This window comes from Protopterus annectens, chromosome 13.part0, assembly GCF_019279795.1.
Source record: "Protopterus annectens isolate FY-2018-M chromosome 13.part0, PAN1.0, whole genome shotgun sequence".
In the NCBI taxonomy this organism is placed as follows: domain Eukaryota; kingdom Metazoa; phylum Chordata; order Ceratodontiformes; family Protopteridae; genus Protopterus; species Protopterus annectens.
The window spans coordinates 258,144,093-258,169,041 of NC_056747.1; the positions used below are offsets into that span (position 1 = coordinate 258,144,093).

General features: G+C 38.0%; 1 protein-coding gene across 3 annotated transcripts in view; it reads right to left on the reverse strand.

The window, feature by feature from the left end:
• ARHGAP45 (Rho GTPase activating protein 45) overlaps nucleotides 1–24,949 on the reverse strand; it is a 786,168-nt gene that overhangs the window by 121,342 nt on the left and 639,877 nt on the right. For all 3 annotated transcript variants that reach the window (XM_044053816.1, XM_044053817.1, XM_044053815.1), the window contains 3 exons: nucleotides 24,062–24,294; nucleotides 18,094–18,337; nucleotides 16,360–16,477 (listed from right to left, as the gene is read on the reverse strand). In XM_044053816.1, the coding sequence (XP_043909751.1) occupies nucleotides 16,360–16,477; nucleotides 18,094–18,337; nucleotides 24,062–24,294 (595 nt within the window). The remainder of the gene's footprint in view (nucleotides 1–16,359; nucleotides 16,478–18,093; nucleotides 18,338–24,061; nucleotides 24,295–24,949) is intronic.

Below are 24,949 nucleotides of genomic sequence, written 5' to 3' on the forward strand. Positions count from 1 at the left end.
GGCAGAGGGGGATTGTGGGTATTAGATTGTCTCGAGCTTCTTCTCGATGCAGAGCTTGCAAGAGGCCGGCACGGAGCCGAGGATCGGCTCCGAACCCATGTGTAAGAACAAAGGCGAGATGAACACTCCACATGGAACGTTATGGTAAGGACATAACTTCTATTTCACTGATTTTAGAAAGCAGTGAATATAGGGTAGGAGATATGACACCCACTATTAGGATGGTTGGTGGCAATTGTCAAACAAGAGGGGTGGTTTATATTGCCATTTGTCAAAGTTGTTTAAATTTCTATGTGGGAAAAATGGAAAGATCCTTAAGGCAAAGAATTTATGAGCACACATATGCCATGGAAACTTAAGAACAAAAACAATGCCCTTTTTAAACACTCAGAAATATGTCCTAATTTTACCTGTTTCAAGTTTGGCATACTTGAGATAGTGAAAAGGAACATTAGAGGAGGTGATTGGGGGAACGAATTAGAAACTAGGGAATTACACAGGCAGTTGACATTAAATGCAATCGAATCCCCGGGTATTAATGATTATTTATCTATACGGCAAGTGTTAAAACAGAGAGCTAGGAAGTTGTAATTTAAAAGGTGAATTCTTGAAATAAAATTCAAGTTTTCAGTCCATAAACACACTATTCTTCTGGTTAACAAATTTTACATGTATTGCAATCCTGCTAACACAGTCCTTGAGTATGTGTGTACACAATTTTATTTTCAGGGAACTGTATTTTTAAATGTTAATTGGCTATTAGTTAAGTACATAAGTGTATATAAGTGCAAAGAGGAGGGAAACACAACAGTTTGATAAAGTCTGGTATGTTTACAGACGAAAGTGCTTACTTCACTGTTGGTTTTTGGAGATTTTTACCTTTGCTGTGGAATTTTAACGAATGGTGGAATAAACTCTACTGGGCTTAGACTACACCCTTGTACTTGGAATAATGTTATGGTGTTTTGATTCACCAAGGTGAGCGGACTGTTACTTACTGGGATTGTGTTTCTCAAGATATATCCAAAATTATATATATATAAACATATATAAATATATATATATATATATATATATATATATATATATATATATATATATATATTTATTTATTTTACATTTGTTGACTGGGAAAGTCTGACTGAGTATATGGCCATTTTCAGCGGAAGCACGGGGAAAAAAGCTCCATATATTCAGACATGTGAGATTTACATAATATAAAAGTACAATCTAGCATATCAGATGAAAAAAAAGTGTGTGTGTGTGTGTGTGTGTGTGTGCATATATATATATATATATGGTTCTAGGTCATAAGCTCGACAGCCACTCTCACCGACAACAAAAACATCGACACCACATTATCGACAAACCAGAAACACGACAACTCACATGCCCGACAAACAAGTAACCGACGGTCCACAAACACGAAACCCCACACACTGCACACACCACAATAACAACAATCAACTAACAAAACACATCCCCTTATCCAAAAACCACACACAGAACACAAGCACACCAAAATCCTCACAAACCCACACTAAACCTCACACACACAACTACGTCCAACCCTAACCCAAACCCTTACCCTAAGGTCCGTCACTATCGCACACTCAGCTAACCGCCTAACCCTAACTCACTTAACCCACCCCTAACCCAAAATACCACTACCACACACTTACATAACCGTCTAACCCTAACTCACTTAACCCGCCCTAACCCAAAAATACCACATCAAGACACTTACATAACCGGCCTAACCTAACTCACTTAACCCACCCCTAACCAAAAAATACCACTACCAAGACACTTACCCAACCCAGCCCTAACCCTAACTCACTTAACCCACCCCTATCCCCACAGACTGTCACTATCCACACTTACCTTATTCGCACCCTAACGTCCGTCACCACCGCATACTCACACAGCCTTCTTTCCAACTCACTATCCCTGGCGTCGGAGTTTTCATCCGTAGCATCGGTCTTCCGAGTGTCGATCATCTGGCGCCCGCTCATGCGTTGTCGGTAATCCCAGCTGTCGATCTTCTAACCTACACCCATATATATATATATATATATATATATATATATATATATATATATATATATATATATATATATATAAAACACACACACACACACACACACACACATGTGTATATATATATATATATATATATATATATATATATATATATATAGATATATAGATAGATAGATATATGTATGTATGTAGAGTGGAGTAGAAGAATCCAATAATAACAAATGCATTGCGTCCAAATAGAAGGATTTAGCCATAACAACAGTACCTCCCTTATCAGCCAGGGAGATAGATAAATTGTCATCAAATTGAAGTTCCCTCAAAGCATCATATTCATATTTAGGGAAATTACAGAATTTCCTAACATTGTGATTAACGGTAAACCTTTCTCCTAAATCTCATTCAGAAATATTGCAAAAAGCTTCAACAGCCAGATGGAAAGCAGGATTAAAAACACTCGTTTTTTTAAATGTATTACTTACAGATTCACCTGGAAAAATAGTTTGAGCATAACATTTCGTGCAAACATTTTCAAATCTAAAATAGTGTCAAGGCTATAATCCAAAATGGGTTGATTTTCTGCAAGACAAGTTTATTAAGTGCTTTCGGTTATGCACAGCGTAGCCTTCATCAGTATACATTGCAAATCACATACTGCTTCTTTAAATAAAAATCAATGACAAATCACAGATATAAAATAATTAATTAAACAACCACCACTACACTACTTATTAAAAAAATCTCAGTCACTCAAAAATAGGATGTATGAACACAACAATGATATTAAAAGCAAAAAAAAAACAAGTGCGCTATATAAACATTCTGCAGTCTGTGCCGCCTCCATTAAATTTTCATTTGGAATTGTAGAGCAGGTGAAATTAAATCCTAGGGGGGGAGACTGGAAGAGCGTATTAAAGAAAAAAAGGAACACAATGGCAATTTAGAATGGCAGCAATGTTTCCCCAGGTCTAAATGAAAGTATTTCCATTGTCCCAGTTTTACAGGAAAGAATAAATAAGAAATAAACTATATATTTATAACAAGTGATGATTTTTGAATGTATATTTTAGTTTTTTTAAACATAACATTTTTTTAGTGGTGAACTGGTTACAGTTTTTGTGTGGAATACAATTGACAATGCTGCTTTAAGAGTTAATAAGTAGTTTAGTGGTGGTTGTTTAATTAATAGCCTGGACATATTTGATTTACTAGTTATTTTCTTTTGCTGGGTGTTTTTAGACTTTGCTATAATAGTGTCAGTCAACCCAGCCTTCATTGTTGAAACAATTGGTAGTCCTTTATTTAAAACAAAAAGCTGTTGCTCTGTAAAGACTTTGGACGGGATGTTATAAATCAGAGAGCTGGAGTCACATTCCACATGTGTTTGGTCTTGTAAGATGCTGGCTCCCCCGAGTTTTTCCTTCTTTTTCTTACTCGACTCTGTGACTGATTCTTCACAACTGATCCCACAGTTCAGATAGAAAGGGGGAATGCTGGAAAAACCTGACAGTTATTACCGGTGGAAGAGAAAGATGGAACCTTCTTACGAACATCAGGTGAACCACCTACAGTTGCTGCATTACCCAAATTATTCTTAGCTTCAGAAGATAACAAAGCCGAGGTACTAGAGGTAGTCTTCTCAGACCCCTGTTGTGCATTACTGGTCATGCTGAGACTAATAAAAGCATTAGATGTAGGTAAGTCTGTTGGAGCCTGGCTATGAGTTGATTGTGTGGAGGCTTTTTGTTGAAGGGTGTGTGCACGGATGTTGAGATGTATGTTTGTGTGTAGGGGGTACTTTTGCCGACACAATGCATGGGCCATTGAGGGAAAAAATATTGCTGTTAGAGCTGGCAGATCTACTGTTAGCTAAAGTGTGATTCGGAGATATGCTAATGAGTCAATCATGAGGTCTTTTTCAATGTGGCCACAGCTGTCACGGAATCTCATTTTCTCACCAGCATGAAAATTGACCTACCTGCAACAGGCATTTTCCACAAGGGGTGAGACTATTTCTGATTTCTAGAGTAACGGTCTAACAATGCTGACAATGGTTTTAAGCTGTTGTACATCAGAGTGAATTTAAAGCAGAAAATGTCTGCATTATTAATACATTATTTCACTAAGTGTAGACACAGAGGTTATGCAACAGGTGCATACTGCTCATTTTTATTATTTATTATTTATTTGCTGTTGGTTTGCTAGGATGGTCCATTGGGGCAATAAGAACCAGTTTTCAATGGAGTCCTGGGGAGAAAAACTCCCTTAAAGACAATACTATTGTCAAAGTCATAGGTTACATAGTAGTGCAGAAGTACAGATTAAATCTTAGCATTTAAAGATACAATTCATGAAATTTCACAATAAATGTTATAAACATAAGTAAATATTTACAAATATATATGTTCCTACTCTAGAAATATGACAGCATGGCAATGAATACATGGGATGCTGCAGGTTTCAAGTAGGGAAGAGAGGGGAGAAATGAACCTAGAGGGGAGGAGTTGGGAGAAAAAAGAGAGAAGAAAGGAGGAGAGGAGGCAGATGGAAGAGGAGAAGAGCAGGGAGGTACGAGTAGGCAGAAAAAGTTATGTGGGGTGGGAGCAGGAGCATTCCCAGATGGATATTAGATGTGAGTGAAGTAAGGTTTTGAAGGTAGAATGGCTAGTGGTGGTACAGATGGATGGTTGTAGGGAGTTCCACTGGCATGCTAAGGCAAAGGATAGGATATTATTGCCTGGAGGATGGGCAGGTTTGTGTAATTCAGTCAGATTTTGATTACTGGATCATAAGAGTCTGCCTGGAAGGTGCATTTTAAAGGTGGAAGAAAGGGAACATCAGGGGTAGGGACTGAAGGTGAGTTTGTGAGCCTGAATGAGTCGAATGTAGGCGAGATGATTGGGCTAACCAGTTTAGTTTATGAAGGCCAATACAGTGATGGGTAAATGATTTGTGGTTAGAGGCAAACATGGCAATTTTATTATAACAGGAAGAGAGTTTTGTCTTAAGAGAGGATTGTAGGTTAGTAAGGAGTGGGACACCATAGAGGAGAGAAGGGATGAGGTATGTGGTAGAAAGAATGAACTTGGTAGCGGGAGTTTGGTAGCAATTTTGGAGGTAGAGCATACCAAGTTTCTGGGGTTTTTTTTATATTTATTTGTAGGTGAGTGTTAAACTTAAGCTGGTAATCAATGAGGACACCTAATAGTTTAGCCTCGGGTACTAATTCGAGGGAAGTATTGTTCTGAATAGTGATGGAGAATGAGTTTTTGTCTATGGTGGATGTTTTAGAAGGGGTAAATATAAGTTTAGTTTTTGAAGCATTGAGTGCTAGGTGGTTATCTAACATCCTCTGTTCAGTGATAGGGAAGGCATGCTGGGTTAGTTTTATGAGGGTGAAGGTTGCAGAACAGATGATAGTGGAATCATCTGCATACTGGAAGAGTTCTGCATGAGGGATTGAACGGTGGAAATCATTAATGAAAATACTGAACAGAAGGGGAACTAGTACTGAACCCTGTGGTACACCTGTGGGGGTGTTGAGGAATGAGGACGCAGCTTTTTTTTCATTTCACTGCTTGTTATCTATTAGAGAGGTAACTGGTAAACCAGTTAAGAGAGGAGAGGGATAGATTTAGACTAGATAGCTTAGGAGAAGGTTATGAGAGATGGTATTGAAGGACCTTGAGAGGTCTAGGAGGAGGGTGGATTCAAAGCAGCCAAAATTATGGGCTTTGTGTAGGGGAATAATAAAGGCCTTTTTCCAAAGCTGGTGTATGTAGCCTTCTTGGACTGAGTGATTTATTAGAACACAGATGGGGAGGGTAATGACTTCGGCAGCTGTCTTTAGAAAGTAGGAGGGTATGTTATCAGGGGTGTTGGAGCATGGTTTTAATTTCCGGAGAATTTTTTTATAGTAGATATGGGAATGGGTTTTATTGAGAAAGGAGGAAATTGAGAGGTGGTGGTGTTAGGAGATGAGGAGGTAGGGGAGGAGAAGGAGAGGATGTAGAGTTGTTAGTGAAGGATGATGTTAGTTTGGCAATTGAGTTGATGAAGAAAGAATTAAATTGGTTGGCTAAATCCATGTCTGAGGCATTTGGAATGGGGCAGGGAATTTCTTTTTTACCGGGTTGAGGGAGGTGATACCATTCCCAAATTTTTTAGGATTTGTCTTGTGGCTAGTTTGGAGTAGAGAGAAATAAGCTTTGTGGTCAGCTATAATAAGCTTTTTGACTTTGTTGCAAAGTGTTTTATATCCATTAAGGGTGATGGGAGTTTTATTTTTCTGGTGGCGTTTCCAAACTTTGTCTCTTAGGTGCATGGCAGCTAGTGTATCTTTGGTTAGCCAAAGGGCAGTTTTAGTTTTTATTCTTTTTGTTTTTAGTGGGTCAAAGGTATCTAAGAGATTCAAGAATGTAGAGTTAAAGTAAGTAATTGTCTCTTCCAGGGGGAGAGTTTTTAGAGGGCTCCAGTTTGTGGATTTTAGTGAGTTTGGGAAGGTATCGGGATTGAAGTTTTTAGGGAGTGTGTGGAGATATAGCTGTGTGAAAGTTGTAAGGGGGAGGGAAGGTGATGGGCGAAAGTGGGGAAGTGGTCACTAAGAGAGTCGGGAAGGCTGCCACTGTCAGAGATGTAGTGAAGGTGGGAGACTAAGATCCAGTCTAGGGTACTACCCGAGGAGTAGTCTTTGGAGGGTCTAGTATTGGAACTTATTAGCTGAGTAAAATTATAGAGGTTTATATTTAGGGGGTTTGTTGAGGATTGAATGCTCATCCAGTTAATGTTGATATCACCCAGAATTATGGTCTCATTGCATATGTTGGTGGAGAACAAGGAGAGAATATCTTCCAGAACTGGGATATTATCTCCTGGATGAATGTAAAGGGAGGTTATACATATATGTGTCTATTTATTTGAAGTAGAGCTAGAATTAGCTCAGCGTTGGTGAATTGGGTAAAGGTTTAGTATAAGGAGTAACTTGAGAGGGAGGATGAGTAGAGGAGAGCCACCCCCCACCTTTTTATTGGTTCTGTCTTTTTTGATGATAGAATAGTTGGGGTGTTATTTTGGAGTCTTTTATATAAGGTTTTAACCAGGTTTCTGAAAGGGATAGGATATCTGGTTGGTTATGGAGAAGCCAAGCATGGAGATTGAGATTTTGTTAGTTATACTTTGAGCATTTAGGGAAGTAAAATTACTAGATTTTGCTGTTGAGGAGGGGGTAGATGGGCCAGGGTTAGTGTGTATGTCTCCAGGCAGAAGGATAGTAATAAGTTGGTGAATGTGGAAAAAGAGGTGTTTGGATTGTTTACTAGCAAGTGTGATTGTTGGGAGTTTGGTGGGGATAGGGCTGAATTGAGTGGGAGTGCAGTGTTGAGAAGATGAAATAAGTTTGTAGGGGAAAAGTAGATGGTTATAGATATGATATATATAGAGTGATATTAGGATTGGTGAGTGTGTGTGTTCTGAGGGAAATGAAGTATGAAAAGGTAGAGAATGATTAGAAGCAAGAGGTTGGGTGAGATAGTTTAGATAGGATAAGGTGAATAGAAGTATTATTTAGTTGTGAAGAAAGCAGGTGTTGAAAGATTAGTGGATTTAGAAATGTGTTGAGAGAACATGTTATATTGAATAGATAGTGGAGTGGGCTGTACTGAGTATTGTAATATATTGGAGGAGGGGTAGGGGAGGTGGAGAGTAGTTGGTAGGGGGTGGGCTGTAAGGAGTTAGTATGGGTAGGAGATAGGATGAATTGATTGGATAGTGAGGGAGTGGGTGTGGTTTGTGGAGTATAAGTGTAGAAGTACTGGGGGTGGGTGGGGATTGGGGGTAGGGTAGGGGAGTGGAGTGAGCCTGCAGGTTGAACAGAGTGGATAGAGCCAAGGAGAAGGAAGAGGAGTGGCCAGAAAAAACAGTCAGTGAGACAAGGAGCAGACTCAAAGGTAAGGAGACACGGGGTTCCTCTTTAACTATAGTATAGTATAGATAAACTGTGAATTTACTGGGGTTTTGGGACTAAAGGCACTTAGATATAAATTGACTAAAAGCTTTCTAATTGTTAAAGCCTTTTTAAAATATTATTGTGGAGACTAGTGAAAGCCAAAAAAGGAATAAATGTAACAACAAAAAGATGTGTACATCATTGACTAACTAAGAAGGACAAAGCAGTGATTTATATCTGGTAAGTTGTTCTTTGTTTTGTTTTGTACTAAAACAGTAATAAGGTGAGGAAGACTTCCAAGATGACTGCATGCTGGCTAACAGATTAATTAAAGCTTTCCCAGTGTGAAAACAGACTTTGGAAAATAGCCAGAAAAACAATTTATCTTGGTAAAAATTCAGTTAAGTGTTAGTCACTACATTATCGTGATGGAGAAAGTAAGAGAAATCAACTAGAAAAGAAGAAAAAAATCAAAAAACTGGAGGGGAAGAACCTTACATCTGTTCGGGTTTCAGCCTCAGTACAGGAGATGGCTTCCAGTCATTTTCAGGAAAAAATAAATCAAATTGATTGAGATGTGTTTAAAATAAGTGAGAGACTGGAGAAATATATGCAGTCAAATGAAGAAAGACTGGAAAGCTAGAAGAAGCTTTAAGTTGCTATTCAGATGAGCTGATTAATCTACAGAAATCAGAGACTAAAGTGCAGAAAAGATTGACTGAATATGAGGTTTCTCAAGAAGAACTGTTTCAAAAATAGTAGAGCTAGAAGACAGAGCATAGAAAAAACCTTGAGATTTTTCTGTTGTAGTAGAGAAATTAGCAGCAGCAGACTGCATTAATTTTCAGAAAGTACAATTAAGCAACAGGACTGGCATTCCACAGCAGAATTTGTTCACTGAAAGGGCATACCATGTGTATGCTCCAAATCTGGCCATAAGATAGAAGTCAAGACCTATGGCAATAAAGATGCAGTCATATCAGCAGGCCGAGCTGCTCCTGGAAAAAGGTGACAGAATGGCAACATATTATCAATTGAGGACACCATCATGTTCAGGAAAAAAGATTTTTCACTTTACAACAGACAGGAAGTGAGTTTATCCCTGCAATCAGAGGATGTCAAGAAGCAGGTTTGAGACTCAAGTTGCTATATCCAGCTGTCCTCAGAATGTTCTTTTCCTGATGGAGAAAGTACATTTTTGGATGCAAGACTGATGAAGGAGGAAATAAAACAGTTTACCTAGGAAAGCATGATGAGCAAGCAAGTTGAAGGGGGTTCTTCCTTTAATTCCTCTGACAATGGAGCAGCCCATAGATAGAACTTCCCAGTAAATCCTTTTCCAGTGGGTTAAAGGAAATGAATGAATAACAGAAAAAGCTCAGGAGCTGACTGGAAAAAAACAAACAAAAAAAAAACAGGAGTACCTTGGACTTGAATCAGAACCCAGTGTTGGGTGGTTGAGATGGTCAGGAAGAAGGTCAGCAAGAAAGTGAAGGCTGGAAATAAACAAATGAACTGCAAAGTGTCATTTCCATATGATGCAGTTTGGATATGTGAACTATTCTTCTACCAGAAGCAGAAAGAGAACTTCAGCTTAGAAGTGGTATAAATGGAAATAAAATGTTAAATATGGTGGAAATGAGAGAGAGAAGAATTAGGAGAAAGAAGTAGTTTCATTATTGCAAATTAAGGGGAATCTTACAGAAAAAAAGAGGAGCAATTGTTGAGTGCTAAATGGAAAACAAGGGAGTATTTGGAAAATATGCTTGAATTTAGAAAGGTTGCTATTAAGCAAGTATCAACCCCAGAGCACGAAAACTATTAGCGCAACAACTTAAGCAGCAAAAGCTATAAAGGGGTATTGCCAAACTTGGGGAACCTGTAACTGGAAAAATAACCAGAAACATTATAGAGGTATTATAAATATCTCAGAAATTCTATGAAGATTTGTATAGCAAAGAGGAATGGAGGACCAAAAAAGACACAAATGGAAATATTAATGTAAGACATAAATATGGCACAGTTAGAGTAAGATAAAACTAAAAATTAATAAGATTGGAGGGAACAGAAAACAGTGACATATAATCAACAGGGAATTCTTCAGGAACAGTCATATTCCTGTGAAAGTTAGAAGGGAAGAAAATGATAAGGATCTAGGAGGTTTTGCTTAAAAGTATTTCAAAAGGAAGGAGAGTATCAGCATCTTTGAAGAAGGCTGTAGTGACTGTACTACTCAGAGGGCAAAGACCTTTTAAACCCAACTTTATATAGACCAGTTTTCAATGTTGCACCATGGTTATGAAGCATTTATGTTCATACTAACAAAGAAAATGGCTAAGGTGTTTCAAAAACTGACAAATATGGATTGATATGTATTATTTGTATGGGAGGCAAATATTTGACAATGCTAACAGAATGGTGATGATCCAGATGGAATCAGAAGTGTAAGAAGACCCCTGTGAAGATATATGAAGACTGCCAGCCTAGCTAGATTGGATTTTGTAGATAATTCTGTCATTTGTAAATATTAATATAGGCCACAGGCTTGTTCTCTTAAATGGAAGAAAATATTTTAAATGTTGAACTTCAAAAATGTAACCACATTGCACTCTGCTGGAGGAAAGCTGATAAGTCAAGGATTGTATAATTGGTTGATCTCAAAACTCGGCGCCGAGATGTCTGAATGAAGGAATTCTTGCTATTGTTTTGAGACCAGAGTTAATTGCTAGAATTTGAATGTATAATGTATTTTATTGCTGTAGCTTCCTGACCAGGTGCAAGATCAAAAGGGATGCTAAACTCTTGAGTTTCTGTTAGCCTGGGAACCAGAGAAAAAAAATATGTAACCTGAAATGAGTCAGTGGTACTGTGTTATCAATTTAAGGACAGAGAGAGAGAGCATTTTGCATTTGTTTTCAGAACTGACAACACTCACCAGCTCTTTGCCTTGCAAGTAAGATGTTTATTTAGAACAGTGACTTCTCTTAGTTTGATAGGAATTTAGTCAAATTTAGTCTAGCTGTTTTCTATATTGATGTCAGAACTGTTCTACTGTATTATTTTAAGCATTTTCCTGTGATCTCTGAACTCTTGACTAGCACTGTGTAGTAAGTATTGTCTTATGTTTTTATTATTTATTATTAAATATTTTTAAACCTATCAACTGTGGCTGTTTTGTGTAGAGATAATTTAAGCTCTAGAGTACATTGCATGTCTGTAGTGATACTGTACAAAGCCACTCCAATAAGCCTTAAAAGTTCAGTCACACTTACCATTTGGATAATAATATTGCACAGTAATGATTGGACATCCTTTGATAAGGGCCTTATTAGTAGCTGATATTAGTGGTTGCTGGCAAGTGGTAGTACCGTATAGTGTGGGCAGAAAGGGCATAGCTGGAGAACCTGTGCCAGTCTTTCCCAGGAGTGTCTGTGTGTTTGTATATAACTCCTATTTCAAAGTGTATGTGTGTCAGCTAATTGGGCAGGGACACAAAGCACTAGTTGAACAGAGAGGGTGCTGGAAGTTTTAGCTTGACCACTAGGCTGAGATCTGGACCCTATAGGTGTGCCAGTGGAGAGTCTTATTGGGGATCTGGAGAGAAAGGGAGACACCAGCCCCAGACTGACTGTGATCTCTGTCACAGTGTCTGATCTCTAAAATACATAAAGATAAAACAAAAATGATAGTTCAGCAATACCCATATGTATGGGGACATGATAAAATGATGTATTTAGGTGTATGAATTAAAAATGATTCTGTTATGGCAGCTAAGGATATATGGTAAGAGACTAAACAGAATAGAATACAAAAACTAAGAAACTGGAAACTCTTGCCTAGGGATAGGGATAGCAAAATATAAGCAGTAAAATGTCTTTAGTCCCTTTAGCTTTATATACAAGTCAGGCATATTTTTATCAAACAGAGATATTGTGGATAGTATTTAATAAAAAGTTGAAGGATTTTATCTGGAAGAGGAAGAAGGCAAGAGGCAAGTGGGCTAATCTGATCATTCCAATAGAACAAGGAGGTTTAGGATTACCTGATTTGAAGGGATATTTTAGAGGCATGCAGTTAAGACTCTTATGACTAACACAAGCAGAAAGCTACAATTCAAAGTGGAAAGAGATGATGAAGTAGGGGGTTAATTCAAGAAATGAGAAATGAGCAGAGTTTTGGACTCAGATCCTTAAGAAGAATAACAATGGTCATACAGAATATTATATTCAAAACTAGCAGAAAGTATACGAAGAACTAAGCCGACATGGGAATGGAGAAAAGTGATTGTGCCAGTAGGGATGATTGCAAATTGGTGGTACAGAGAATAGGCAATAGGAGTCTGGAAATTACTGGAGGAAGCTGACAATGGAACCAAGTTATTGGGAACAAATAATTAGAGAGGGAAAGATAACAGAATGGGAACAGGCCAAGAAGACATTTGGACTGCAGGCTAGAGACTGCCTTCCCTATCCGGGATTGATATCAAAGTATAAGCAAAGAGAAATGGGTAGGGGAATCCTAAATGAAAGACCTGCACTAGATGAGTTTTTAGTTGAAACAAGAACAGAAGCTGCTGTTAAAAGAGAGCTAATTACAGTAGTACAGCATATAAAATATTGCACAATAACTACAGGAATCAATCAGAGGAGGTCATAAAAGATTGGTAAGAGAGATTAAATAAGCAGTTCATAAAGAAACAATAGGAGGATATATGTATGTTTCCCAAATCTGCAGCAAAATCTGGACAATTTAGGATTTTTGTCTGGAAGTATTTGCATAGGTACTTTATACTCCAAGCAGACTCTAAATATTTTTTTTCTCAGGTAGATGCCAAATGTTGTAGGTGTAATGGGGGAAGAAAGAGGTACCTTGGAGCATATGCTCTCAGAGTGTAATGAGTTGGCAAACTTTAAAAATTCTCTACAGAGCACTCAGTCAGGGAATACTAGGCGAGCAAAAGATTCTAACTATGGCAATGATTTTTGAGCTGGGATTTGTTTATGTCTTTCGGCATTTCCCGGTTAGGGGTCACCACAGCGGAACTCCGGTCCGCTAATGATTGGCAGTAGATTTTTACATGCCGAGTTGCCAGCCCTGACGCACAACCTTCAACGAAGGTATGCCCATTCACGCATGTCTCTACACAGAAGACCCTCTAGCTGAGAATCGAACAGGACAACATCTTACTGTGAGGCGACAACGCTACTGCAGCACCACCATACAGGATCTGAATTAACTAGACATAGTAAGGTCTTTTTAAATTTAATTCTGGTGGCTGCCAAAAAAAGCAATTACTAGAAAATGGAAATCAAAGTCTAACGCAGCTATACTTGAAGTAGTGAATATTTTAATTGAGATAAAAGAACAGGAAATTGGAGCTTTAGAAAATGGTACTTTTAAATTTCATAGAAAAATGAAACTTGTGGGAACAACACATGCAGAAAGGTGTTTTTGAGGAGGAATGAGGTTTAAGAGAAGGTAAGAAAGGGATATGGAATGTTGGTTTGATTATATTGTATAGACTAACATGTGTGATGTATAATGTTTGCATATGTGAACTTGTTAATGTTAATATGGTTTGATTATTTTTATATAAATGTAGGTTTGCCTATGTTACAATTGATAATTCAATAAAGGTGTTAAAAAGTATGGATATTAAAAAAATGTGCCTGCTACAAATGTAACAAGCAGCCAAATGGTTTGCTGCAGTTAACTAACCACACATTGAGCACTTCAGCCATGACTTGTCCAGAGACTTGTGCTGTGGGGCTTGCTTTTAGTACTGTGTCCTGTAAATAGCTAGGTAAGGGTTCTAATCTCATTGTGGTCAGCCAGCTGGCGTGTCTGTGTATTTATGTTCAGTTAGCTCAAATTCTGGAAACCATTTTAGATTTCTGTGGTGGTGTGAGCATTAAGTACTGTGTTCTCTAGCTTGTGTAACCTAGTTAGGTAGGTAGGGGATTGGATCTCACAGTAGTCAACTTATGTGTGTCTTTATTTAACTATCAGTCTGGAAACAATTTTATTTTGGGGGGAGGTTAGGGGTTGGCGTAATGGTTAAGGAGATTACCTCACAGATGAAAGGCACCAGGTTTGATTCTCACTAAGGGAAAGTGACTAGGCTTAAAGTGGCGCACAAGGGCAGCTAGCCTGGTACTCACCAAAGAACCTATGACAGTAAATGTTGAATTGACATTAATTTATGAAGCCGTTGTATTTTTACAGCTTCATAAAGCAATACAGGTACTGTACTCCTGCACCATCAGCACATGATGATTGTGCCCCCTAACAACTTGCACCTGGAGCAGCTGCCTCTTTCACCCTGCTGTAGTTATGGCTCTGACAGTATTAACCACTCAGATCAAAAGCAAATAGCTGTTACCCGAGCTTAAAAATTCAGTGTCAATTTTACCCCACCTGCAATTATAAATGTTTCACACATTACTCAATCCTACCCCATCCCTGTAATTATTGTGGGGCAAGTCTGCTCCCAAAAGGTAAGAATGCTGTGTCCATAGGACCAGATAGCATACCTGGATGTTTGATAAATATTGCCAAATAAGGCCTGTCTGAACCCTTTGTTAACCACCAGTCTAAACCTTGGAACTCAGCAATTCAGCTTGCCTGCCTCACCTTATCTTTTTTTTTTTTTTTTTTTTTTTTTTTTTTTTAATGAAGCTGTAGATAGTGTCTATGCAGTTTTATAGTTTATCTTGACCTGGTCAAAGCCTTTGATGCAATTTTTATGCAGATGTTAGACACAGACTTAAACCTAGCTCCATATGTTGTGTGTTGAATAGCAGCTGTCTGTCTGATAGAATCCCCAAGAGTAATGCTGCAGGTGCCACTTCTGAAAGGAAAATGTTATCTGTAGGATGCGTCTGGACTTGATGTTTGATCCCCTCCTATTCAACATTTACTTCAACCAAAAAACAATAACATTTGGCATATGGTTATCTAAATATGCAGGTGATTACAACTTGGGTGTTGTTATTCTTTAATTTGCTGACATGAAATTACTCTAACAAATTAGACTATGCCAATAACTGATGTAGGGACAATGGTCTCAAATTAAATACAAATATATATAGTAAAGTATAGTATAAATTTCATAAACAACAGTTTCAAGTCCTACCACATAGATGACCTATCCTTTCAAATGGAGACCATTGTCAGAAAATAGGCAGCTTTGTGGATAACTCCTTATCGTTTGATCATCATATGTCAACAGTAGTTAGAAAATCATCTTATTTGGCTCATATAATTTTCAGAGACATCTGCTCTAGGACATCATACTAATCCTGTATTCACCTCTTAGACTGTATTGAATATAATTACCTCTTATGCATGCACTTGTCTAAACATATTACTCAACTTGAAAGATCTCAGCGACCCAAAGCTGTCCTAACAGACATGCATTTTTTCTCCCTGTAATCACTCTGTTATAGACTCCTCCATGGGATCTGTTGTTTAGCTTTTCATACCATGAAAAACGCTACCATCCTACACCTTTAAAATACAAACTGTTCCTCAAATACCTACATACGATATCTGAATCCCCGTCAACAAATTAATAAAATATGTTGGCACAGTACATTCATTTCCCAGCATGTCCCCCATATTTGGAATCCGCTTCCACAAAATATCAAGATGAATGCTAGTCTTTCTACTTTTTATTTATTTATTTTTATTTATCCTTTGTTGACCAGGTTAGTCCCACTATGTGAGTGGTTTCATTTCAGGGGAGACCTGAGGTGGTATTTATACTACTGGGGGTAATTTGGCCAAGGCACTGAGGAACTTTCCCTACTCTTTTCAAAATATGCTTTGTGGTCTTTTATGTCCACCTGAACTACCACCAACTCAATCCGAAGGGGTGGACTACCACCAGTTCAAGCTGAAGGGACCTAGGTTTAATGTCTCACCTGAAAAACGACACACTTACAAGTGCTGCACTATAGTGTTAGCATCCCAGTCACCTGGAGTGGGAATAAAAACCACAGCCTTTTTGTTTTCCATCACTAAAGGGGAGTGTGCTACCTGTTGAGCAACTGACACTTTTAAATCTTGACAATTGAATGGGTAGTTACAAATCTTTCCCAAGTCTATCAGGTGTTAACCTGCTGGAAGTAGGAGGAAACTCTTGAATATGGGTTACTGGCTCTCCTCAAATGGTCTCTAGTCCTCTAGTATTTACATATGAATTTAATAGGCATTACACGTGTTTATAAAAAATGACATCTGCAGGAGTTAAATGTGATTTTGTGAAATAGGGAATGAAACACATATTACTGACTTCAAGTTATTGTTCGAGTGCTTATCTGTCTACAATCACATAAGAGTTTTAAACAAATTCTCCTCATGTCTACACTTACCACAGAATGAGTCTCTGTTATCTGTTGCATCCTCAGACTGTAGCTGCTGACTGATGTACTCCTCTTCAGCTACATCATCAAGATTCCCAGATGCTGGTCGCTGTCCGGTGGAGGCCCACTAAGAAGGTAAGACAAAAACAGGAAGTTATTGAGATGTTACTAAAAATTGTTTCATCTAGCCTTTCAGCTCAGTACACAAATGTAATGAATGGATGCAGTGCAAAGAAACCAGGTTAAAATGGCAAGGAAATATAGGAAGAGGGTGTCACAGGCATATGCTTTGTTTTACTGTTCATTTCTACTTTACTGTCTCTGCATATGCATTGCTTCATGTTTACTTATGCTATTCTGAAATGACAGCTACTGCCCTTGACTCTCACCTTCTCCTCAAAGAAGAAGTTAATGAGTCATATCTGGGGTGGAAGTCATAGATAGCAGCCAAACTCTGCTTAAATAGGAAGTTAATAAGTCATATATAGGGAGGAAGTCATTGCAGCCTTGGTGCCAAATGTCACCAGTCCTGCGGAGGAAGCAAGAAATATTTCTTGTAAAGTAATGGTTTGAAACTTTTAGATTTAGTTAGACTGATAGGACACCAGTCAACAATATTTTCAATTGACTTGGAACTAACAAAGACAAAGCAGAGTGATTTTTATGAAGGGTTCTTATTTTCACATAAAGGGGCACACTCACCACATACTCCTGCAAATAAAGCAAAATACAAGGCTGCAGAGCCTCAGGAAAAAAGGGGGAAGTCTTTTGTGTCATTTGGCCACGTACCTGCTGCACATGCATTTAGCTGTCATCCTGTACATCTGCACATGGCTACAATTTAAAAACATAACTGAAAAGCATTTTAGCAGTAGATGGTTCCTACACTCAAGGACAGTTGTCACACCAGCAATTGGTAGTTCTGTATGCAGCAGTCCAAACAGATGAAATTATTTATTTAAATATAATTCAGTCAACACTTAGAAAGAATGGATTACTGTTTCAAAAGGGTTGTAATCATTAGGGCTGGTCCACAGAGGGTGGGATAAATCCAAATTTCTAAGAAGGAGCTGTCTGGCTGCATAAAATGAACAGGATGGGTGTTTCACCTATACTAGAATGCTATCTGCTGTGTTCACAGAGGACAATGCAGAAGAAAAAAATAAGAGGTAAAAAAGTAACTGGTACATGCATAGGTATGAAATGACAAACTGAATGTGGGTGCTATGCATTAAGACCAAATGCTCTCTGTAGTTCTGTTTCTGTATTCATGTAGCACCTTGCAAATATCCCCCTTTTCTGATACCATACTATTCCACAGCAGCAGAATGTAATAAATGCACAGGAGCACAGCGGGTAATGTTGTTGCATCATTGCAAGAGGTTCTGTAGTTCGATTCTCATCTGGGCTGCCTTCTGTGCGGATCTGCATTTCTTCCACATGTTCTTGTAGCTTTTGTTCAGGTGCTCCAGTTTCCCTTCCACAGATGGATTGGACACTATAAAATGCCCATAGGTGTGTGACTGCGTATGTGTGGTGTGGAAGAACAACTGCATGGCTAGCCACCTGGTGGTTTGAACGTTGGCTCTAGATGATGGTCACTATCAATGTGACATCCCGACCCCATATGAGAAATGGGAAAAAGAGGGATATGTATGGATGAATGGAAAGATCCGAGAGCACAAAGATACTTACAAAAAGAACCAGGATTACAAAGTTAGACCTCTTTCTGTTATCTCTTACCTTGTTGTTTCCTTGGCCCCCATTATCACTGTCTGCATTCAACAAACAGTCTGTTGACCTTGATTCAAAGATGGCATCATAGAAGATGATCATGGTTTCCAGTATGCGTGCTTGGTGGGGATAGTCGACCAGTGAAGAGAGGGATACTGTGGCTTCTGTAGGCCTTGGTCTCATCAGTGTGGGGCCAAATACAATACCAAGGTTACTAGGTGTCATCTTGTTGTCTTGCTCCAACTCTGCAATTCTAGTAGAAATCATAAATTAGAAACAAAGCTTGGTATGAGATATAGATGTCTGAAAATGTGTATGTAATTGCCAAAGGCACCGCATATGGTAGAGTTCTGATAATAGTAAATTTAAAGTAGCCCTACCCAAGTCCATGACTCCAGTATATTTCCTAGTACACATACTTCCTAGCACATGTAAAGGTGAAATTATTTGAAAAGAAATCTTGTTTTCCAAAGGGTTATATTGTCACTTGGTGCATAGTAGACAATGGTAATATTCAAATCAAGACTGCATTCATGCAGGTGCATTTAAACCACTACAGTGCTATACCATGCATTTAACCAGTGAGAGCTCAAACTCTGTAATCCCCTGACTACTGGAAACTTCTCAGATATTTATATATGTTAGCTTCAAGAACATATTTTGTAATGGATATTGTGTGCTACAGTGATTCCACACAGATAAGCAATATGGGAGGAAATCAATAATCCACCAAGTCTATGTGGAAGCATTTGTAATACCTTCTGGGAGCAGTGCATGGGTCTTCCACTTACCGCTCTCCAGTGCTGGCCTGACTGCATCCAGGCTAACCCCATGTACATCTGAAGTGAAACAGTGCCCTTAACAGTTTCTGTACTCTGTAGCAGCGTATTTCACTCTGTAACCACTTTTACTTCTTAGGCTACACAAACCTGTCAGATTATGCAGTGCAGGGAAGGTTGCTCCATAATTGCACATTTGTTGATTCTGACAGTTTTCTGTATTCTTGTGGAGTACCCAATAATGATAAACAGAAGGTTGTGTGGACAACACCCATGAACTTTCCATCCCTGCAACTATTCACACTCACATCTTCTAATGTATTTATACCTCTGTATGTAATGAGCTACTACTATCCCTGTAGCATAAGCTATCTCAGTCTTTACAGTGACATCTTATCCAAAAAGCCCTCTTAAGCATAATCCCATTTTTCCATTCACGTTTTGACATTGTAAACTGCTTCTTGAACTAAGTATTATATCATATTCTTGCACCTGTAAATATGTATTTTTTAGCATAACATAACATATCCTTGTTATCTGTAAATATGTTTTGTTCATTTCTTATGTGATCCTATTCACTCAGGTTGTTCCCGCAAATAGTCCACTGACATCAGTGCACTACTGTGGTAAACAAATATAAATTAATAAAATAAATAATTTATGACATTCTGCTAACTGTCAGATATATGTTTTTTCAAATTCCTCATCATCTTGTGGTTGTCTGGCAAGCAGTGAATGTCACATAGATGTTCACATTCCCACCTACTTTATAAAACTACGACTAATACAGTAAAAAGTGTTGGGTGGCTTTGCATCTGCCCTCTTTCAGAGAGTGAATTATCTAATAATCCTGACTGCATACATGGTATAAACTCGGTTACAGCAGACTGGGGGGTGCCATTATTATCCCTGTGGCTATAAATTATTCAGTAAAAGCTTGTTTTGCCAAACACCAATTGTTTTGTGTGTGTGTGTGTGTGTGTGTGTGTGTGTGTGTGTGTGTGTGTGTGTGTGTGTGTGTGTACATATGTATGTGTGCATGTGACTGCCCCCATAGTCACTCTCAGCATGGGTGAGTGACTTGCTGTTTTGAGTTCAGTTCTGAACTCATATTTGCATAAAATACAGAACTCCTTCTCTGAGTCAGTGGTACAGCAATTTTACCTAGTGTTAGAGATAATGTTCTCAGTGACACTTACCAAGTCTGTATAGATGTGATAAGATTTGAACTTGGTAATCATATCATTAGACCATCCTACATCTTATGCAGAGAAGCTAATGCAGCATTTTTTTCAGTTTTGATATGACACCATTAATACAGTATGTCAGAGGATTAATTTTTGTATATATAAGTTAATCCAGTGTGCTGGGGGATATTGTGTGTCTATGTGAGAGTGTGTGACCTCTATCTGCTACCACCTGCGTGCATGCCTATGGCCAATACAATAGGGGCACTTAGAGCTGGAAACAAGTTGATCAGGCTTTGCTGAGGAATGAGGAAAAGACTTAGTCGACAAGAAGAAGGGATAGCTCTGAGGGATTACAGCAACGGGAAGGCGTTCCTTTGGAAGTTTAAAGCGCATGAGCAGTCAGATAGTAATAATGGAACCAGGAAGAAATCACTAATGGTTTCATTTGCATCGTTGGAAGATCTGGGGTCTACAGAAGGGGAAAGTGATTATCCCCCTTTGTCTCCAGCACAAGACTCAACTCCTCACCATGAGAGGTTTCGCAATCCAAATAACAGGGCCAGGGACTTTTGGAATGAAAGAAAAAGAAGCAGAACTAATTATGAACAGCAACAACACAATGAAGGACATAACAAACAACTGTACAAAAAAGGTAGATGGCAACAATAGTTTGTATGTTAACTGTAATATTGTGAATATTTTTGGTCAAGTTATAATGGATGTGTTAGTCCGTTTTAAATCTCGGACTGAAATATGTTCCATCAGTTTTGCCTCGCCTTCATAATTTAAAAAGCGAATTGTTCCGGTTGATCAGAAAACTGCTTTTAATATGTTTTTTTGATAATAATGAGTTGGTAGAGGACATTTGTAATGAAAGTTCTGATGACAATTTTTATTCTTGAAATTCTGACATGCTTGGGGTTTGGGAGGTTTTAATGAACTCTTCTTGTTTATTGAATACTTCCAGTATTACATGTAAAAGCCTATTTATACTCCCTTTTCAAAATCAAGTCATTCAGCGATTTTCTGCAGTATGTAATTTTTCCATTGAATGTTTTTATAACTATTGGAAAGGCAATGTGGATTTCGATTTTAATTTGTCTGTAGAACAATGGCACGTTTAGGTAGTAATGCTCAACCAGTAGTAAAGCTGCAGATAAAGGTAATAAAGTGGTTATTATGAATTTTAAACAGTATGTTAAAATGTGTTATGATCTTTTGAATGATACAAGAGTTTATGACAGAGTTGACATCAGGATGTACAAGCAAGCTATTTCTGAATATGATGCCTTGCTTTATAAAAGTTATAGATTAGGTTACTTTTCCCAAAATGATATTTTAAGGAAATTTTCTTCTCCAGGTTGTGAAGTAGTAGTGATTTATTGCTTACCCAAAATACATAAGGGCCTGGAGAATTTGCAAGGCAGGCCGATTGTTTCAGCTAGAAAGTATTTTTTACATAATATAGGCATCTTTTTACATGAGTACTTACTTCCCTACATAGAAAAAAAACGTACAAACTCCAAATCACAAATTTCTCAAACAGCCACCACAGACAGGGAGAATGAACCACCTCCAACAACAGGAACCACAACAAGCACTGAATAACCACTTTATTGAACAACAATGTTGACCTAGGTTTCGTCTCTATATTACAGACTTCTTCAGAACAAATACTTTCATGTATCACACTCCCTTATATACCCACCCACTCCCAATTAACTCATTTAATTAAATAATTGAGTATTCAAATAAATAAATAATTAAATAAATAATTACATAATTAAATAATTAAATAAGCTACACAACCATATAACTACAATTATTCCATACATTTCATAACTAATACATGTAGGGTTAAGTTATTTAAAAAAACGTATCGTACATTAGAGATGCACAAGATTTTATTGAAAAAATTGTAGATTTGAGTTGGGAACAAGGAATGTATTGGATAGTAATGGATGTGCAAAGTCTATACATGAATATTTTACATTTTCATGGTATGCAGGCCCTGAAATATTTTTAGGGGACACCCCACTATCTGGCTATGTATTGGAGCTTGTTAAGTTTTGTTTAAAAAATAATTATTTTGTTTTTTAACAATGAAATTTTTCATCAGAAACGAGGTGCGGCCATGGGGGCATCTTTTGCCTTCATATATGCCAATTTAATGATGGCTTGTTTTGAAATTAAGAGAATATTTGGTCTTTCTTTCTTTGAAAATCGTGTTATTAGATATATTAGATACATAAATTATTTGATTTTTGTTTGTAGAGGAGGTTTTGAGCAGGTAAAAATTTTCATTGCGCGGTTACATAATAACCAGTTTGGTTTTAAGTTTAGCGGTGTACAGTTAAGTGAGAGAGTTATTTTTTTAGATTTGGAATTGCGGGGTGAGCAAACAGGGTTTATTGGTAGAAAGGTTCATAGAAAGTTCAAAGGGGGGGGTTCACATTTTCAACATGGTTTGAGTTGCCATCCCCCCATCTGATTTCATCATTACCATATACTGAGGTTTTGAGAATAAGTAAGCTGTGTAATGTAAAGACTTTGAGGAGGAAATTCAGGACTCGGAATGTTTGTACATAGGGGATATGACAATACAGAAGTGATAGAAGCTTTAAATAGGGTTAGAACAAAGCGTTATAAAGGCAAAGATTTAAATACAAGATGAAACTCAGTAAATGTATATAATGATGGATTTTTATTTACTGAGTTGGTAAATTCTGATAAAAGAATAGTCAGGGAAGATGTAAAAAAATAACAGTATTAATAATAACATCAAGACAATCTATTTTGTGACTATTTTTAATGTATTAAGTCAACAGATTGTGCAAATGTTACATTAGTATTGGCCTATGTTGTTTAAAGATGCTATTTTGGAACAATGCTTATTAAACAAATGCTAAATTTCTTATAAAAAGGGTCGCAGTATTTCTGATATAATAGTTCACAGTACATTGCAAATGCCTGAAGTACAAATATGCAGTAAGATTTCTCCAGGAAATGGCACCTTTAGTTCTGGGAAGTGTTCTCATGTTGTAAGAAATTTTCCTATTATTAATTCTGTACATTTTTTTCCGATTGGGTACTACACTTGTAATACAGAAGGAGTTGTGTATATTTTGAAATGTCCATGTAACTGGTTTTATGTAGGTGAAAGTAAATGTAAATTTAAAGTCCATTTTCAGGAACACATGAGGGACATTAACAAGGCTAACTGTGACAACCCTTTAGCTGTGCATTTCAAAGAATTTCATTCAGGTAATTTTAAATTGTTGCAAGGTTGTGTTTTAGAACAGGTGGGGTCTCGTTTTTTTAGACTCTGCAGCAGTAAAAAAAAAATTGTTATACAAAGAAGCACGTTTTATTCCGAAATTTGATACTCTGATTCCCAAGGACCTTAATACAGAGTTCAACTGGAAGTACTTGATTTCATTAATAGTTTAATTGATTGATTGAGTATATATGGGGTAAGGGACGTTGTATTGTATTTGTACTCCTTGAAGGCTTGTCAGCCGAGGTGCTAGAGTAAGAAGTGAATAAACTTTCTTATTTGAAGACTGTGTCTTCTTTCTGTGGTTTTACTACAGTGCGTTTGGACCTTCCAGTGATTGTTTGCTGAGGAATGCACTGCTTGCTCAGACATAGCGCAGCACCCAATATTGCCATTTCTGGGAGGTGGGTAGGGTGAAGTACCACAGCAGGAAAAAAGCTGGATTTTTATACCCTTATATTAGTCACTATCACATTATAACTTGACTGTTGTATGCACAATCAAAGTTAGGGCTTCTTGTTGAATGACTTAGGTGGCATTGGTTTGGATATTCCATGATCCATGATGAGAGTGAAGCTGGTTAACTCACGGATTTATAAAATGAACAATGGGTATGTACAAGTCACTGAATGGACCATGCCTATTCTGAGGTAAGCATGCCAAGTCACAGTGGATTATAAACAGCAAACCATATACTAACAACAAAAGGACTACCTGTGTCACTCTCTTACCTGCACAGGTGTCGAATCAGGTACTGTAACGTTGCCATGTTTGATGGAGGCAGTTCCTTTAGTAGGTCTATCAGTTTCTGTACTGTAGCAATGACTTCCTTGTTTGTGTCCGGTCCCTTGTCCACCAGTTCAGGTCCCTTTCCAGCCACACCTTCTGCACTACCGTGCAGGCTCTCCTTTGCCAGACCCATTAGCTCATTGTAGAGGCGGAAGGGCATGATGGGTTCTGGGAGCTAAACAGTAAGAAACAAAAAGTATGTGTTAGCTTTTTGCCTGTAGATCAGAATTCCTGTATTCTGCCAGAGGTACTTATCTTTAGCATGCATCTTGCAATTAGTGACCCCTCTGTTTATAACACAGCATCTAAACATATAGGTTTTTTAACAGTAGCTTTATTCCAGTATTCACATCTATTTTGCCTATTTTTGCTACAGAAGGCATAGATCATATTGAATCCCATGTTTCTCATACTTTAACCGGGGTGAGGTAGCCTGTCCGAGGTGGAGCATAGCCCCCAGAGAAACGGAGGGAAGAAATGCTAATGGTTTATACTCCAAAGTTGCAGCCTGTGGATCCCGGGGTGTTAGCTCCAGAGCCTGAAGGGGTGTCCCTTGTGAGGGAAGTCCTTTTGTAAGATGCCCTTTTATATATGAGTGCTCCCCCTAAGGTGACCAACAGATGCCAGTCCTTGGTAAGATACCAGTAAGGGTATCTGTTACAGAAATAATCTCAGACACAATCCAGCCTAAACAGACCTAAGCTTTCTGGGGTGGGAACCTGGTTTGCTGGATGGCAAGTGTGGCTAGAGACCCTGGATGTTATCTAGCTAAATCTCAGTAGCAAACACACTAAAATCTCAGAACGTATCCAGTGAGGTCAGGCCTAAGC